This window comes from Schistocerca cancellata, chromosome 1, assembly GCF_023864275.1.
Source record: "Schistocerca cancellata isolate TAMUIC-IGC-003103 chromosome 1, iqSchCanc2.1, whole genome shotgun sequence".
NCBI classification, from domain to species: Eukaryota; Metazoa; Arthropoda; class Insecta; order Orthoptera; family Acrididae; genus Schistocerca; species Schistocerca cancellata.
In genome coordinates this window covers 686,600,943-686,620,705 of record NC_064626.1, presented here as the reverse complement: position 1 = coordinate 686,620,705, position 19,763 = coordinate 686,600,943, and the positions used below count along the sequence as shown (strand labels likewise).

The 19,763-nt window shown below is 38.2% G+C and overlaps 1 protein-coding gene across 1 annotated transcript in view; it reads left to right on the top strand.

The window, feature by feature from the left end:
* Positions 1-19,142, top strand: part of LOC126094660 (atrial natriuretic peptide-converting enzyme-like) — a 334,285-nt gene extending 315,143 nt beyond the window's left edge. The window contains exon 16 of the mRNA XM_049909208.1: positions 18,966-19,142. Within this exon, the coding sequence (XP_049765165.1) occupies positions 18,966-19,142 (177 nt within the window). The remainder of the gene's footprint in view (positions 1-18,965) is intronic.
* Positions 19,143-19,763: the final 621 nt, after the last annotated feature.

The window sequence follows — 19,763 nt, the reverse complement described above, 5'->3', positions numbered from 1 at the left end:
GGCATAAGCCTCTATGAGTGGGGCATCACTGGAGGGCCAAGCGCAGTCCGAATGTTATGCTGAGTGCCATGGTTGTAAGCCATTCCCAGTTTCCTGATACCTGTACTCTCCAGGAATTTTTGCAGTACATCTACTAGAAACTTGTGCCAATCGCACCACTTCTAGGGCTTGGTTAGAAGAAAAGTCTGGAGCCAGTCAGCAGAAATCAGCTTCCAAAAATGGTTCCATCACATTTGCCATGAGGAATGGCCATGTGAATGTATGATGTACACCAAGATCGAGTGTCAAAAATTTTCTTCCTGTGATCTCAATTCTGGAATTATTTGCCACCATTAGAGTTATCAGAACCTTGGTACCATCACCTGTGAAACTTCTAGCTGGCAACACACTGCAATCAGAACCTGTGTCTAACTAAAATGTTGTTTCAGAAGTGTTGTCCCTCACAAATAACCAGCAAGACTGCTTCTCAGTTGCATGCACAAGGCAAGTCTGTTGCGTCAGTTGCCTCCTACCTGACAGCTGCTGCTCATTAAAACTATAGTTTTTGAGTCCCTACATAAATGCTATGTGCTGTCTTCTCATAGGCCTCTGGGTTGCACAATAGTCTATGCCTTCCAGCGGCATAAAAACAATCCTGTGTATCCTGTTACACCTCAGAGGTATGTGACCTGTTAACTGACGATGCTCCTCACATGAGCCTGCAGAAATCTTCTAGTGTGACATGCTTGTGTATATTCTGCATTAACTACATATGGTAGTGACTGACTCCTGTAATTCTCATACAGCAGACACAGGGGAAAAAGAAATAGGGGGTGATATTTTTGCCAACATACATGTACACCCTCCTGGTGTCATTGAACTAGTTTAGGAAATTGCGCAGAGTGATGCACTGGCATGCATTTACAATGAAATGTCTATCAACAAACACTATGAAGCTTGAACTTATGTTTTTTGTTTAGCTGTGTTTATTTTTGTTTCTGGAGTGGCTATTTGCTCATGTTTCAGAGCCACCACCATGGATTTTAATTCCCTCACACACTTTTTCAGTTGTTCTACTTTGTGTAGGGGTGTAGCTGGCACTATACTTGAGTTGGGGCTGCTTTGTCCACCTTTACTGGTAATGCTTGGTTTGGGGCCTTTAGCCATGCTGGTCTGTTTCACAGTGTTTCAACCTCTATGCTCTGAACATGCAGTTATCATCACAGCTTTTTCAGACAAGATTGCCAAGAGTAATTCTGTTTATCCTGTTAAGACAGTACTGATTGCTGGCGGTAGATGCCTAAGCCATAATGACCAAAGGGAAGCCTCAGGTAACAAATCATTGCCAGCTAATGATTTTAGTTGTGCCAACGTTTGTTTCAGCAGCATGTTACTAGGCAGTGCCTTCTGTAACAGTTTATGCAATCTGCTCTCTGAGGTTAAGAAATACTCTTTGATTAAACCTGCATTTAGAATCTCATAACTCTGTGAACTTAACATAGACCTCTTCTTGCATAATTTGTGCCTCATTCAAATGTGCCACTACACAATTAAGCTTTTCAAGTGAAGCTAGGACACCTTGCTGCAAAAGTATGCTCTCTACCTGCCTGACAGAGCGAGGAGGTGCAGTGGTTAGCACACTGGACTCACATTTGTGAGGATGATGGTTCAGTCCCATGTCTGGCCATCCAGATTTGGATTTTCCATGATTTCCCTAAATCACTTCAGGCACATGTTGGGATGGTTCCTTTCAAAGGTCATGGCAGACTTCCTTCCCCATCCTTCCCTAATCCGATGAGGCCGATGACATCACTGTTTGGTCTCTTCCACCAAATCAATCCAGTCCAATCTATCTGCCTGCACCATAGGTGCAGTTATTTCATCGACAGTGTGGGAAGTTTAAAATTTCCAAAATTCCTACCTTGAACTGTAAAGACTGTATGTTACTTTGAAGAGTATGCCTCACCTGTGGTTTCCTGTGTAGCTGCATTTTGAGGCTGCTGCTGTGGCTCCAACTTGAGTGTAGCACTGTCATTAATGTTAATATTATTGTAGTTCTTTGGTGGGGCCACCACTTTGGTTATCTACCTTAAGTGAATAGAACTGATGGTGAAAAAGAATAAGCTCTACACTTGCAAGATAACTTAATATGTTTACCCCAAAGCACAAATTACAAACATGGCAATTTGCTGGAAAAAAAAACTGAAAGAAAAAGAAAAAAAAAGTAGAACAAAGAAGAATAAACATACAGATAAAATGCACTGAAACATATTACTGATGTCTGTGTACACTGATCGATTCACATGCTTCTACAAGCTTTTGATTTTTCACACATAAACATGAAACAAAAATTACATCAAATTGCAATTGTTAGTAAAAACAACTTTTGCTGTGCATCCTTCTGTATTTCTGATTTATTGTACTCTACTTGGTTTGATTTCATTTCTTCACTGTCTTGTTGACTGGTTCTTTGTGGCAACAGAAATCTAATCTTACATCTATATGTACTTTTTGTCAGGTCCGATACAGCTCATATTTGCATTTGTGTTGAGTACTTGTTTCTTAACCAACAAATACAATTATAGTAAGTCTCCCAACCATTAGGGGCAAATTAGTTACAGAGTGGCTTAATTTCTTCACAAAACTTATTAGTAACATACTCATATATAACTGTATGAATAGAAAGAATGACTCATTTATAATAAACATTCATGTAACATGGACTTGCTTACCTCCAAATCCTTGGAGACTGAGCATTCAGTCCTGACTCCAGTTTTATGGATGATAATGTGTGACTGCATCAAACAATATGGGTAGAGGAGCTCTTTGTATGAGACAATATTCAGGGAATGGACTAGCCCACTCATTCCCATGGCTTAAATTCCATCAATCTCATGTGATATGAATTAAGGATGCATATTGTAGCATGTCCCTGTGCACCAACGACCATCTAGCAGTTACCAACTGTGTTGGTGGACAAACAAAATGCCTTACCATAAGAACTCTTTACCAACCTTGTGGCCAGCACAGGTGCTCCTTGCAGAGTGCACTTGTGTGTGTGTGTGTGTGTGTGTGTGTGTGTGTGTGTGTGTGTGTATGCACACATGACTGGACATGTGGGACTAATGAAATAACATACTTATCTTTAAATGTCGAATGTCATCTCCTTCTCCCCCCCCCCCCCCTGCCGCCCATCCCTCCCCCACTTTGACACATTTTCACTTGCATCGCCCAATCTTTCCGTAATCTCTCTGACAATTGTTTCTCTTTCTTGGCAGAGATACTCTACTTTTTCAGAAACAGCATTGGTGAGTTTTCTATCATACATAATGTCAAACAGGTTAAATACAGAAGGTGAATGCTGTAGACAATTCATGATGTCTTCAAAGCCATTAATGAATCCAATCAAGTTCAAATGTTTCTCACTGCAGTATATCCTGCACAGCCTCCAAGTCTCCCTCAAACAATAGCAACTGGACTGCTAGAAGGATAATAAACTGAAATCAAGATGTGTTCAATATCTTCCATGTCAATGAAGGTCTTCTATGTTTTAAATGTAAATTGTGGTCCTTCATCTGACAGAAGCGACTTTGGAGTACTAATACTTAAAATGTAATCTCTCACAATACTTGAAATTGTATTCTTACTTCTAGCTTTCTTAATGGAATATACTTTTATAATTTTAGAAAACAAATCAGCTGTTTCAAAAATGTAGCAAAGTCTGTCTTCTGCTCTAGGTAATGGCCCCAATAAGTTTGCAGGCAATAGATCCAATTCCTTATCAGGTAGTAAGTATATTTTGCATTTAGCCCCTGCAGAACTGGCTATGACTTTTACCACATGTCATCTATCATCTGTTATAAGCTTCTTCATTGCTCCCCTGGTCATGATGTAAAAGTAAATATTTTCCTGATTCTACTGGGATAATTTAGGTGGACCACAATGTCCAAAACTTTCACATACATTTTGACTGGAATGTCAGTGTGCTGTTGAGGCCTACATGATTTCTATGCATCAGTATCCAGGGTAGTTATTCTAAAGAGTGTCCTGGACAGTTATTCTAATTAGTGTTCATTTATGAACACTACTTTTTCATGTACCCTGTATTTCAATTAACTTTTAACCAATATCAAGGCTTCACCATAATTTTGATTTTTCCTTATATCATTACAAATGTTCAAGATCTCCCTTTACTGACTGATACCTTTCAAATACATGATTTTAAATTCCATTTTATACCTCTCATTACTTCTTTTCTATTACACCTAGTGGTAATGCAGATACTGTGTTTGCAATTTTGTTTTTTGCCTTTGATGTACTTAATTTCATAATCAAATTGTTGCAGAAATATAGCTCATCTGCTTAATGTACTACAGCAGAACAAACACTCTTGTAATGGTCAGAATAAACAAATACTTGGTATGTAACTAGGTAACTTTTAAACATGTTAAAAGTCCAATGTCCCTTTTCAAAACAATATATATCTTTTCATGTTTTTGTAGCACATTGCTAGCAAAAGCAATGGACTTTTATTCAGTTGTCCGCTCTATCTCTTTTTCCAGAACAGTGCTCTCCAAAAAAAGAAACTGATAAACCTAGTCCACATAACATCTTACTCTAAAAAAATTGGATGTTAATTTCATCAAGTGGCTAAACCCATATTGCATTTTTCTTTACCCCTGCAAGATAAAAGCACAAATTATCTCATTTTTATTATTTTGACAGAAACTTAAAACCCCACATATACTCGGGCAACTTAAGAAGAGACCTTCAAAAAAATAACTCTGCTTATTCAGTTTCAGCTCAAATAGTTATGTTTTAGAGAGCATCTGGTACTATATTTGTAGACTGGCTGTCATGTTTCAGTTGAGATAGTTGCCACTATGTCATGTGCTGTGTGCAGCTTTGGATACTCGACAACAAAATGTGTGCTTTCAGACTCTCTCCTATATTTTTGTTTAGGTATTTCTTTCAAAAAAGGGTTACCATAGTGATCCTGAATTTGACATTGAATTTAGTGACTCAAAAAGTGAAGTAGAATGCGACGTTACTTCATTAGAGACTGAAAGTGACAACAGTTCATCAGTTGAGCAACAAGTAGTCACCACTGGTATGAGATAAATACAGCCACTGTTCTTCAGTCAACTCCTCCAAGATTTGTGTTCACAGGACACCATTGTGAAACATATGGTTAGACTTCATAGCTACAAAGAAACTAAAAAAAGACTTCAAGTTTCAGGATATTTTAGTCAAAGTCCAGTGCACAGGTATACTGGGGGTTTTATTATTGGTGATTTTCAGGCTTTTGTAACGTGTTGCTTTGAGCTTGAAAAGCCATCTTTATATGTCTGTCTGTAATGTCATTCATTATAGGATGTTTTCATTAATAGAAAATATTATTTTTTAGAACATAAATTGAAAAAATCATAAAATTATGCATTAAAAAATTAATCAAACAAGATGCATTCAAAATCTCATTACAAACCAATTTCCTATTAAGCCCATGTAATCCAAAAAAAATATGATTTTAATTTTTTCTCATTTGTGGAAAAGGGGAGTTTTGTAATACCCTTTACATCTACATTATCTGATAAAATGCCATACCAAGAAAAGGTAAGTCACAAAACATTTAGATCTCTCACAGCAAACTTACATTTACTAATTTCACTATCATCCACTGGCCCTCAATTCTTTAAAACTTCCCTTAATAAGTCAAAATATTCTTCCCAGATTTTAACAGTGATTAAAATGTCATCAACATAGATAGTAACTTCTGAGTAAATTGCAGACACAAACAAATTTTAAATCTCTAATGAATTCAGTTACAGAAATATTTGTTCCAAATCATACAACAAAGTATTGGTAACATTCTTCAAAAATGGTTCAAATGGCTCTGAGCACTATGGGACTTAACATCTACGGTCATCAGTCCCCTAGAACTTAGAACTACTTAAACCTAACTAACCTAAGGACAGCACACAACACCCAGCCATCATGAGGCAGAGAAAATCCCTGACCCCGCAGGAATCGAACCCGGGAACCCGGGCGTGGGAAGCGAGAACGCTACCGCATGACCACGAGATGCGGGTGGTAACATTCTTCACCATGTATGAAAAGATGATGTGAGGTCCAAGCTAGTCATAAATTTCAGACTCAGATTTATGTAACAACTACTCAATACTCTCTTAGGATGGTGAGCTTCCTCATGTAAAAATTTATTTAAATGTCTATAGTTTGAACAAGCTTTTCGCCACCAAATTTTTGGAGACAGCAGCTGATAGGTTATTTTACTCATTACGATTTCTTTCTATCCTCACCTTTCCATCTTGTGGAGCTCTCTCTCAACAGCAAGTCTCTTTGCAAATAACACTAAAGACTCTGATAAAGAATGATTACTGATGTTACAGTTGTAATCTGTGTTCGTCGTAGCACACATTTCTTCTTCTCTGATCAATCTGGGTGCCAGTTTTTACAAAACTGTACAATATCAGTCTGGAACTGCTCATTTTATAATCGTCATCATACCAATCCCAAACAGTTCTGAGAAACCTTTCCTCCCTCCCCCCCCCCCCCCCCTCCCCTCCCTCCTCCATTAACCAATGTTTAAATATGATGTATCAGTATAACTGTGTATCCCACTACATGCCCCAAGTGACCAATGGTTTTTTGGCAGTAATAGATAAAACTTGACTTTTATGTACTTTCCCATCAACACCAAAATCCTTCTCACCTTCATCATCAGTAATCCTTTTCACATTATCTAAGTTTGTCAGCTCGTCCTTCTAACTCAGCATATAGACTCTCAATAATTACATTATCCCTATCTGCAGCAACATTAACTATAGACTTTTCACCCCCAGTCCATAACATCAGACCTTTCAGTATCCAAAGAGCCACATCCTTCTTCTGCCACTATATCATTATCTTAAATAATATCTGATCACTGTAATCATCATTTCCCATTATATCTTCCTGTTGAACCAAACTTCCAGTCAGACTAAAAATTTGTAAGCACCCCAGCATCCAGGTCTAATTTTCCCAAATGTTTTTATCAAAAACCAACCTGTTCTCCTGGTGTATTCTTCCAATCTTTTGAACATGAAGCCTGTGATTCCTTCCATCTCTGAAACATTTGTTAGATTTGTTGGTCTGATTTTTGTACATATTTCTTTCCCCTAACTTATGGAACCTCAGTGGAGTGATCATCAGTTTTCCAAACTACTTCACTTGTGTTATGTTTCATTGTTTTGCATACCACTACACCCTTTCCATGTTCTGTTTCTGTTTTCAGATCATCTGCCTCTGTTTCTACCTCTCCCATTTCCACTAAAATTCCTTCTCGTTCCACAATCATAATACCAGTAATAATTGCTATAGGTTCCATATTCTCTGCTCTCATGATTTCTCCCATTAAAATTTCTGATTGCATCCTCATTTTTGTAATTTCCCAAATAAAAATTTTGCTTATCACGTCTTCCCAATGACCTGATCAGTGTATCCGCATCTTTCAAAAACTGTTCTGCTGGATGTTCAGGACCATACAATAATCCTCAGTCCAACCTTTCAGGTAATCTACTATTTAAAGTATCGGTTTGAGTCAATTCGTCAGAAGGTTTGTCCAAAAACACTAATCTTTTTAACTGATTTTTACAAACCTCTCTCATAATCTCATTTCCTTCCCTACAATTTGTCCCATTCAGAAGTATAATTTTAACCCTGGCTTGCTCTTGTTCTGATGAAAATTTCTGTAGAAAACTTTTTTCATACTCCATAAATATCATGCTCTGGTTTGAATTTTGTTAGAAGGTTTGCCCACATGTCACCACTGCTATTAAACAAATATTTATACTATGAGACTTTCTTCAGTATCTCCCAATATTTTTTCTATATTGGCCAATCCACCTTTTAATGCAGACAATCAGTTTTTCTAAGATGAACATCATCACTGACATTTGTCAACTTCATTCATCTTTGAGTCTAATACAGTTAATTTCCTCATTGTATTATTAGTATCTAACAGAAATATGTTACAGATTACTTTTTGCACTACAGAGTTCTACATTAATCTTATCAATCTCATCTTTAATTGAATTTGTAAAATCACTAAAATTCTTTTCGTCCCCACATGTGTCCTTGACTAACTCATTTTGTAAACTATCCACTCTATTTTCAGCTTTATCCACTCTGAAGCCGCCAAGTCACTTAAACCAGTCTTGACTCAAATTCCACCTTCCTCTGCTCATTCTTGATTTCTGTCTTATGTTCAATTTTTAAAAGACTCTGTTTTCTTCAGTTTTTGACTGTAAGTCTGATTTTAATCATTCACTGTTTGCCAGCAGTTCTGATTTCAACTGTTCACTGTTTGCTTGTAACAGTGGTTTTAACTGTTTCTGTTTCCCTACAACTCTGATTTTAGTTCTTCACTATTTCCTACTTTGAACTTCAAAAATTCTTGATGCAATTGAATTGAAAATATTCTCACCATTTCTACCAAACCTTGTGTATTGTCTTCTCACCTTAAACTACTATGAGATTGATCCAAATCATGTATCCATATCTCATTCTAGTTTACTGTTCATTTGTTCAACATTTCCCTCAGCAGTGGTCATTTTGAAAAATATGACTGACATCTAAGAATTCAAACAAAACAAACCATACAAATTTTGATTGAAAATGATGTATCTTTTTTTGTCAGTGGTTCACTTTGTCAGATATTCACTGTTCTTGCTGGAATTTATGTGTTGTTTCACTTTTGACTCAAACTTCAGTGCCACAGTCTCACCATCTCTCCACAATTTAAATATACTTTTGTTTACGGCATTAAAAAATACTCAGTACTGGAATGTTTCAATATTTTATAATGAAATCCCAGAAAAGAGACTTCAAATATATCCTCCTTTCCAACCTACTGACAATTTTTCTGCTATATAAATACTGGGTTCTATGTATGGTTTTGGTTGGCTGTTGTCAGTGGTGTATGTAGTGAACAAATATTTCCACTATATAGAATGAGTTCAATAAAGAAATTCCTTTATACATCTTGCATGGTTGAACTTAGGTTTAGGGCTAAAGATGAGGCATTTAGAAACTAGTGAGTCTTCTGTAGGGATCAGAGTTTTGGCATGGAGGTTGAGAACAGTGTTGCAGGATGGATGCTAAGAAGCAGTGTGCTTCATGGAGGGTGGATGAAGTGTTTCATGATACGGAAAGCAAAATAAGTTAGTAAGGTATGGTTGGGGAGCTATGTGGTGTTGACACAGGGTTGGATAAGAGTAGCAACATCTCAATCATGCAGCCATGAATCCCTGCTCATTCAACCTCAACCAATCCCAAAACTCTCCTTTGACCTAGCATATCCTCTTTCTGAAAGCTTGTCTGGCACACAGTATCCCACCTAATGGGCTTACCATTAAAACTGGCATCTTAGGCTGTCACCCATCCTACTACAAGAACCTTCACATTGCCAAGTCCAGTTTGTTCCTTCATAATCATGCAATCCAAGTTCAATGTTCTTTTACTCTGTGATTACAACTTCCTAAATGACATTTCTGTAATAGAAATTATTTCCCTTCAACAGCTGGAACACCATTTCCAGCACTATTTGAGGCAGCTAAACTGGTTACTCCTGTCCTATGCCGACATGGGTTTCCTTGTAGTAAAAAAAGATAGTGTCAGTCTGATCCCACAACATGTCAAACCCCCCCCCCCCTTCTCCCCCCCCCCCCTCCCCTCATTGCTAATAAAACATGCCTTGCTGATTTATTCTGCCTTTAACATCAACAAAATCTTTCTCCATACTCTATGAGAAACACTGCTCCTGAACATCCATCGTGTAACACTGTTGTTAACCTTTCTACAAAAACTCTGACCCCTGCAGGAGCCTCAGTACTTTCTAAAGCCTCATCTTTAGCCCTAAGCTTAAGTTCAATAATTCTGGACTTCTGAAGCACATTCTTTCCTTTACTTGTTCTTTACAGTGAAAATATTTTTTCACCACACATGCTATTTATTGCAGCCAACCAAAAGCCCGACCAAGAACCTTGTTTAAAATAGTTCCAGCTTTCCTTGAACTGTGATCCTCCCATTCCACCCAGCCATCCCATGTTAAACTTTAAGGAATTCCTATTTCTAGCCTGGCTTCATCTTCCTTTCCTAAATACATTCCCAGTGAGTCCAACACCGCTGCTACAGAACACACAGCTATCCATACCTGAAAATCAGTCCAGACCTTATCATCCGTCTTCCACAGAAAGGCTCCACAACAGTGGTCATGAATCACAATGACTGTGGCTGAGGGTCTCTGCCAACTTTCTGGCACCTCTACATACACACCTAACAACCATGAACCCTTCCCAGAAGTCCAACAGAACATCTAGCAAATTGTCTAGGTGTAGGTCCGTGATGCCTGAATCCATCTCTCTCCACACAGCAGCAACCCCCTGCACTCTTACCTACTCCCTGAATGCCCACACCCAACCCCACAGATCCCCTAACAGTCATACAACTGTCGCTGGCCTCCCACAGAAGGAATGTTTGTCTTGGCTGACCACCAATTCCGAACTATTGTTTGTAGCTTGCCATCCTAATTGAAGATGCCACTATCTTCCTTCAGTGCCTTTCCACAGTTAATTTCACATTATCACCAAATTCCTTGTTGGTCACTATGTATGTGATGTCCTTATACACAAATATCCCCCACTACCTTTCCCAATGTCCTTCTGATTCCAAGCCACCACATCTTTTCTTATCCTCCTAACCAACTTAATACTGACACGCAATTGCTTCACTTTCAAAGCGAAATCTGTAAACAAAAGTCTGTGGTACCGCCATGGGTATTCACATGGCACCATCCTGTGCTAATTCCTGTATGGCCCATCTGGAGGAATTCTCCGTATCCAGTCAACATTAAAGTCCCCTTGTCTGGTTCACATTCACTGATGACATTTTTATAATCTGGGCTCATGCCAGGGACAACTTTTGCTATTTCCTCCATAACCTTGACACCTACTCCCAAATCCATTTAACTTGGTTCTTCTCATTTCAATGAGCCACCTTCCTAAATGTTGATCTTGATTGACCCCTCAGATTGGTCATAAATAATTAATATCAAGTGCACCAACCACCAACAGTGCCTCTGTTTTTATAGCTGCCACCTACTCCATGTCAGAAAGTTTCTTTATTACAGCCTCACCACCTATGCATGATACATCTGCAGTGGAAATCAGTTGTCAAAATATACCAATAGCCACATCAGAGCCTTTGTTGGCCAAAAGTATCCTATCCAGCTCATCCATAAAATGATCTCCCATGCTTGCTAACCAGGAACCAAACAGCACTCCACTGATCATCCAATATCACCCTGGTCAAGATAAGCTTAACCACCAGGCTTCAACTGCCTCTCTTGAAATTTTGAGATAAGGAGTATCCTACTCAAAATCTGCCATCATCCAAATTTGTGTTTCACCACCCACCCAACCAACAGAACATCTTTTTCCATACCCATCCAATCCTGCTCTGAATCCTGCACTCCATGGGTCATTCACCTGTGACCCTATGCATACATCCACACACACCCTCCTAGTGCAATCCAGTCACAGGTATTTCCAAACCTCTAAAAAGCAAGGCCATGTCTGAAAGCAGCCATATTACATATTTAATTATGTTGATAGTTGGAAGGACTAACTCCGCATACAGAACAGTCAAAACAACCTTTGGTGAAATTAAAAGCAAGGGCGGTAACATTAAATCTGCAGTGGGAATTCCTCTGTTAAATACAGAGTAAAGAGAAAATACTATGATGGGGATGACTTGTCTGATGATGTGAAAGAAGAAGTAGTCATTAGGGAAGTGATAGGGGCTCCAGTGCTAGAATCAGAATTTAAAAGAGCTTTGGAAGGTTTAAGATCAAATAAGGTGGAAGTGACAGATAACATTCCATCAGAATTTCTACAGTCATTGAAGGAAGTGGCAACAAAATGACTATTCATGTTGGTGTGTAGAATGTATGAGACTGGTGATATACCTTCAGACTTGTGACTGATAATGCAAGCAAGACTGAAGAAAAATCAAGACATGTTCATAGGATTTGCTGGCCTGGAAAAAGCTGTCAGAAATGTAAAATTGTGCAAGATGTTCAAAATTCTTAAAAAAATAGGGATAAGCTGTAGAGAAAGACAGGAGATGTATATGTATAAGAACCAAGTGGGAGCAATAAGAGTGGAAGACCAAGAACCAAATGCTTGGATTAAAAAGGCTGTAAGACATGGATGTGGTCTTTCGCCCCTACTCTTTGGTCAATACATTGAAGAAGCAATGATGAAAATAAAAGAAAGGTTGAAGAGTGGGATTAAAATTCAAGGTGAAAGGATATTAATTATAAGTTTCCCTGATAACACTGCTATCCTAATTGAAAATGAAGAAGAATTACATGATATGTTGAATGGGATGAACAGTCTAAGGAGCACAGAATATGGACTGAGAGTACAGCAAAGAAAGACGGAAGTAATGAAAAGTAGCAGAAAGGAGAACAGTGAGAAACCTAACATCAAAATTGGTGATTACAAAGTAGGTGAAGTTAAGGAATTTTACTACCTAGACAATAAAATAACCCATGATGGATGGAGCAAGGAAGATATGAGAAGCAGACTAGCACTGGCAAAAAGAGTGTTCCTGGCCAAAAACTTACATTCTGAGAATGTACGTTTTGGGCAGAGCATTGTATGGTAGTGAAATATGGACTTTTGGAAAATTGGAATGGAAGAGAATCAAAGCATTTGAGATGTGGTGGTACAAAAGTAAGGATTGAGGAGGTTTTCTGTAGAATCGACAGGGGAAGAAATGTATGGAGAACACTGATAAGAACAAGGGACATGATGATAGGATACTCTGTAAGACAGCAGAGAATAACACCATAGCACTAGATGGAACTGAAGAGTGTAAAAACTGTAGAGGAAGACAGAGTTTGGAGTACATCAAGCAAATAATTGAGGATTTAGATTGCAAGTGCTACTCTGAGATGAAAAGTTTAGCATATAACAGGAATTTGTGGCCGGCTGCATCAAACCAGTCAGATGACTTATGTCTCAAAAAATTCTGCAATTACTGTATAGCATTCTGTATGGGCATGGTAAGTGATCAGTTGTCTACTCACACTCACTTGTGGCAAACTGCAAACTTGTCCATCCAGTTGCAGAACATGCAGTGCTCCACAACACAAATAACTTCAACAACTACTTCACTACAAAAGTAATTTGGATACTCCCTTCCAGTAACAGTTTCTCTGAACCATCCAGGTGGGAACTGTCTCACCAACATATCCTGATATCCTGTGCCCTCACAATTGTCCTGACCTAAAACTCCACCATCCTCATCCCCGCTGCCTCACATTAACTTTGCCCCTCTCTTTATCGTCCACTCCACCCCTTCCTCATATAGTTCATGTACTGGCTTCTCCCCCTCCCCCTCTCTCTCTCTCTCTGTCTGCCTCCTTTCTCCCTCCCTCTCTGTCTGCCTTTTCATCTCCATTTCCCTCTTCTTTCCTGCCTTCCCTTCCTCCAACCTCTCCTTCTCTCTACTGCTTATATGCTCTACCCTCTGAACTCCATCTTCTTGTGCAGGCACTGAGTCATCTGTTGAAAGACCTGCATCATACCATTGCACTACCTCCTCCTCCTCACCACATGCACTCTTCTCCACCCACTCCCCCTCCCATCTGCCCAGGAAACTGCTATCGATAATCAACAGGTAGTCTCACTATGGGCACATACGTGTGCCTTTGGGCATCTGTGTAGCTGTATGTGTGTGAATGAGTTTACTTCATTGTCAGAAAGCAAAAGCTTGAAAGTTGGTAAAATACTGTTTGTTTCATGTTTCTATTCACCACACACATTATCCATCCAGAAATTTCCATTTTTGTTACACGTGCTTTTCAAATTAGTCATGATGCTTAAGTTCTACTTCATAGTTTGTACACCATCTTGTACCATGAAAGAGAAGAATGTCTTCTAACATGGGATATGTGATATTTGCCAATCAACCACATTTTGTTAATGTCAAAACAGTTTTACCTGTCATGAAAATGGAAATCTTTTTGTATCTGAGTTCTTCATTCGTGGTCTCCAATCTTATAGTTCCCCCCTGGTTTTTTTGCAACTAACTATACTGTATGTGTTCTGTCTTTTCCTACAAGTTACTCTTATTTTTCTCAGAATTTAGAATTGCGTTCACCATATGACATTCTCAAATGCTTTTTCTAGGTTGACAAATACTATGAAGGTGTCGATTTTTCTTCAGTCTTGCTTCTGTTAATAAGCACAACATGAAGGCTGCCCCTCTGGTGCCTTTAACTGCCCTAAAGCCAAACTGATCAGCATTTAACAGATTCTCAATTTTCCATTTTTCTGTATATTATTCTTGTCAGTGACTTGGAGGCATGAGTTGTTGAGCTGATTATGCAACAGTTGTCACACCTATCACTCCTTGCTATCTCTATAATTGTGTGGAATATATTTTTCCAAAAGTCTGATGGTATGTTACCAGTCTCAGAGATTTCTGCACACAATTTAAATAGTCACCATGCTGCCACTTCCCACAATGATTTTAGAAACTCAAATGGAATGTTATCTATCCCTTCTGCCTTATTTTATCTCAAGTCTTCCAGAGCTCTTTTAAATTATGTCTGTGATACTCATCCCCTATCTCTTCAATATCAACTCCAATTTCTTATTTTACCTCATCATTAGACAATTCTTGCCCCTCATAGAGACCTTTGCTGTACTCTTCCCCCCTCCCCCCATGCACAGTCTCCTCTGCATTTAACAGTGGAATTCCCATAGTAGCACTCTTAATATTGCCAACCTGCTTTTAATTTCACTAAATTCTGTTTTGATTTTTCTATTTTCTGAGTCAGTCCTTCCTACATTCATTTCTTTTTCAATTTTCTCACATTTTTCCGGCAGTTATCTTTCCTTGGCTTCCCGGCACTTCCCATTTGCTTCATTCTTAAGGGAATCATATTGCTATATTCCTTTTTTTAATAGTTTTGTACTTGCTTCTTTCATTGATCAGTTAAGTATTTCCTCTGGTATTCAAGGTTTCTTTACAGTTAGTTTTGTAGTAGCCTACCTATGTTTGTCTTTCCAACATCTGTGATTGCACATTGTCTTTCCAACATCTGTGATTGCACATTGTCTTTCCAACATCTGTGGTTGCACATTTTAGAGGTGTTCACTCCTCTTCAACTGGACTGCCCATTGTGGTGTCCAGAACAGTATCCATGTCTGTAGCAAACTTCATATGCATCGTATCATTCCTCAGTACTTCAATATCCCACTTCCCTCCACATTGATTCCTTTGGATGATTATTTTAAACTTCAGTCTACTCTTCATTATTAATAAAATGTGATATGAATCTACATCTGCACCTTCATATCTGTAGTGAACTTCAAATGCATCTTGTCATTCCTCAGTACTTCAGTATCCCACTTCCTTCCACATTGATTATTTTGCCTGATTTTCTTAAACTTCACTCTACTCTTCATTATTACTAAATTGTGGTCCGAGTCTACAACTGCACCTGCATACACCTACAATACAATATCTGATTTTGAAATCTGTCTGATCATGATGTAATCCAGGTGGAACCTTCTCATGTTTCCTGGTCTTTTCCAAATAAACCTCCTCCTATTGTGATTCTTGAACAGACTAACTGCAATTATCATCTGAAATTTATTGCAGAACTCAATTATTCTTTCTCCTCTCTCTTTCCTACTGCCAGTCTTAGATTATCTCATAACAGTTTCTTCTCCTCATGCTCCTACAACCGAATTCAAATCCCCCATGACTGTTAGATTTTCATCTCCCTTGACACACTGAATTACCAGTTCAATATCCTCATATACAGTCTCTCTCTTTTCATCTTCTGCTTGTGAATTGGCATATATAGATGAACTATCATTGTCGGCACTGGTTTATTGTTGATTCTGATGAACAAGCCTATTACTGAACTGTTCACAGTAACTGACTCTCTGCCCTACCTTTCCATTTATAACTAATCCTTATCCTTTCATACCATTTTCTACTACAGTTGATATTACCCTATTTCATCTGGCCAGAAATCCTTGTCTTCCTTCCATTTCACTTCACTGGCCCCCACTACACTTAGATTAAGCCTTAGCATTTCCCTTCATATTTTTTAAAGTTCTCCTACCTTGCTCAAAATTTTCACAATCCATACCCCAACTCATATAATGTTAACCTAACCTTTCATTGGTTGAACAACTTTTCTTTCTCATGATCACCTTCCCCTTGGTAGACCCCTCCTGAGAATCTGAAAAATGCCTAATGTTGAATACTTTGCCAATGGAGAGATCACACCATTTATTTTCAATAGCAGGCTACATGTTTTGTCAATATGCTTTGTATTTTTAATGCAGTGGTCTGTTACCTTCTGTATACTCATGCTGTTGATGATAGCTGATTCTCCCTCCTTTTAGAGGCTGTTTCCCAGCCAAGGCCAAGGAAATGCCCTGAACCTCTGTTCCCTCCTCCACATCTTTGACAAAGCTGTTGGCAGAGCAAGGGTGGCAACTTATGCCAGAAGTCTTCAGTTGCCATTGCTGATGATTTTTATTCAAAATTTAAGCAGTGGCTAGGTTCAAACCTGAGGATGTTTTGACTATTACTCCAAGACACTACCCTTAGGCCACATATTCAATAATAATATAAAAATCATGGATGATGAGCCTGCAGCTCATTTCCATCCCACAACATATTACTTGATCAGTTGCTTTCCTCGAAAATAAAATGGTCTTGGAGGTCCTGCAGCATGGCCAGCTAGATTGTCAGACCTTCAGCCACTTCATTTCTTTTTACAAGGCCATCTGAAATCCGTAAATTATGAAGGTAAGATTTTATCACATTCATCACACTGCAATTTAGAATATATGAGGGTTGTCCAGAAAGTAAGTTCTGATCAGTCACAAAATGGAAACCTCTGGGAAAATCTGGTAAAGCTTTGTACAGGTGCGTTGGGCAGTGTCCCCAGTATGCCTATTTACTGTGTTGCATCACTCTTTTCAGTTTTGAGTGAACAGTGAGCATGTAAAGATGCATAGAGAATAGCGTCTCCCACCAAGTATGAGGCCTGGTTAGAGATTTTGCCTGTGCCATGCAGCCCACATAACGCAACTGTCAAGCAGTTCCTCCTTCATGCCAATTCTTGGCCATACATTGCAGAGTCAATGAAGATGCTCCTGCAGCATTTCCGATGAGAAGTGTTTGATCACCCACAATACAGTCTGTAATTGGCTCCTCCTGAGTCTCATCTCTGCTCACAGGAACAACTGGCTATGAAAACAAAGTTTTTCTACAGACAACTGGCCGAAAGCACAGGCAGCTGCTTTCTATGATGAGGATATTGGAAAGTTGATACAACACTATGACAAAACTCAAAGTTGGAGCAGTGACTATGTAGAGAAGTAGGTGGAATGTGTACCTAACTGTTGCAAATAAAACATTTCTGGTTTTCACTATGGTCTCCATTTCGTGACCGATTGGAACTTACTTTCTGGACAACCCTCGTAACATGCCTCTGACACTATGCCATTTCAAATAAAGGTTATGAAATACAAATGCAGCAAAAGATATTGTGTACTGTGTCCATTTCAGTTTTTACACTTGCATTGTATGTGTTTTGCTTGACTGATATGTAACACAATATTTGTATTCTATACTGGAAATTTTTGCACTTGCACTTTAAAATAAGCAGAAACTGTGAGGGACAGTTAAATGAAAATGAGACAGATGGATATAAGTAAACTGTTTATTATTTCAAAAGTAATTGCCATAACTGTTAATATATTTATCCCACTGTGAAACAAGATGGTCAATGCCTTCATTGAAAAATGTTTGTGGTTGTGATTGTACCCAAGCATGCACCTCTTCATCTGAAGCAAATCAACAATCATGAATATCTTTCTGCTGGGCTCCAAAAATATGACAATCACATGGGGAGAGATCAGGAATGCATGGGTGATGTTTAAGAGCTTCTGAGTGAAACTTTTGCAGAATGATTGAAACAACCTTGGCAACATGTTAACTCATGCAAGGGCATGGGAACACACAAAAGTCTCCTTCATGTTTCTCAATTTCATATGATTAAGTTGCACTGCAATTTGGTGATGTAGTAACATGACACAAACATTCTTGAGTTTGCAGTGACAATTTCTAGGCAACATTTTTCCTCATTTTTGACTCACCCCTATATTATTTGTATTTTTCTTTCCACTTTCAATTTCCTCTTCATTGTCTAATCAGTCTTTACATCTTTCTTTATCTCTTCCTTCTAAAATTTCTGAATTGCAGCTGGTATCGTACTTAATAATGTACCACCTATCCAACACTGTCTTCTAATGCAAAGTGAGTTCCTCCAAGATGAATGATCTGTCATTACGTGTTTGTATCAGTTGTATCGGTCATTGTGCCTCTTGTAGATAATCAGGACTCCCTACTAGGCAGTGTATATCTCTTTCTGTGAAATTTACCATTTTATAATTTCAGTTTTTTCTTTGTAGAAAAAAGGAGTGTTTTACATGAAGTGCCACAAGCAATGAGAACACCTATTGTCACTATATTATGAAGCACATATTACAATAATTTAGTGTTTAAAATTACAATCTCGACACAGTCTGTTATGACACAGTTATGAGTGGCAAATGATGTGGCACTGTAAATAAAGATAACATAGTGTACACAAATCAGATTACTGAAGATGTTGCATGACAAATCTGGAGGCAGGAAGAGATGGGGTATCAAACAGACTAAATTAAAAGTTTCTGTAAGATTCACACTTTATTCTGCTCATAACAGATTGTATGTAACAAGATTTTATCTTTCTGTGTGCTATTCATATATTCTCAAATATTTGAACATTAAATTTTAAATACCTGCTATGGGGAATATTTCTCATTAGACTATTTGTATTTCAGGGAGATTCTGGTGGGCCCCTACTGTGCCAAGATGAAAAAAATCCTGATCGATGGTTTGTTGGTGGTATTGTTAGTTGGGGGATTAAATGTGCTCATCCTCATCTTCCTGGAGTATATGCATATGTACCACGGTATGTTCCATGGATCAAACAACAGATGGCTTTATATTCTGACTGAATATTTACTTATACAACATAAGCACAATATAGAGCAAACTGTGACTTTTGACACAACTGTAACATTTGCAAAGATTTGGCAGATTTTTGCAATGAGTTTTTAATAATGAGGACAGAACAATGTATATAATCAGTGTCTAATCTATATTTTTAGGCTTTTGTATTATTAGATATGGTTCACACTGATTGGTGCAAAAGGTTCCCAGATTTGCTTTAGTTACAGTTGTGTTAACATTGCTCTTTGATACATCAGTATAACAGGAATAGAGATTTGTGTTAAGAAGTATGCAAACACAAACAGTACATGAACTGAGAGCCTGTTTACAATAATATGGTAAAAAATTGGTATACTTCACAAGAACGTCCAGTCCACAAATTAATCTTAGTCAACAATGACTTTGAGTGCAGATGTTTCAGTACAAAATTAATCTTAAACATAGCTGAATTTTATGTTACAAAATAACTTCAGATACTTGTTAATGCCTCCAATACCTGAAGAGAAGTGCCACAACATGATTTCATAAACATAAAATTTGTATTAGTTCAGTATTTAGCCTCAGATTTCTGTTGATAACACTTCATTGGAAATATAGGTCTTCACTGTCTGAACAAATCGATCAAA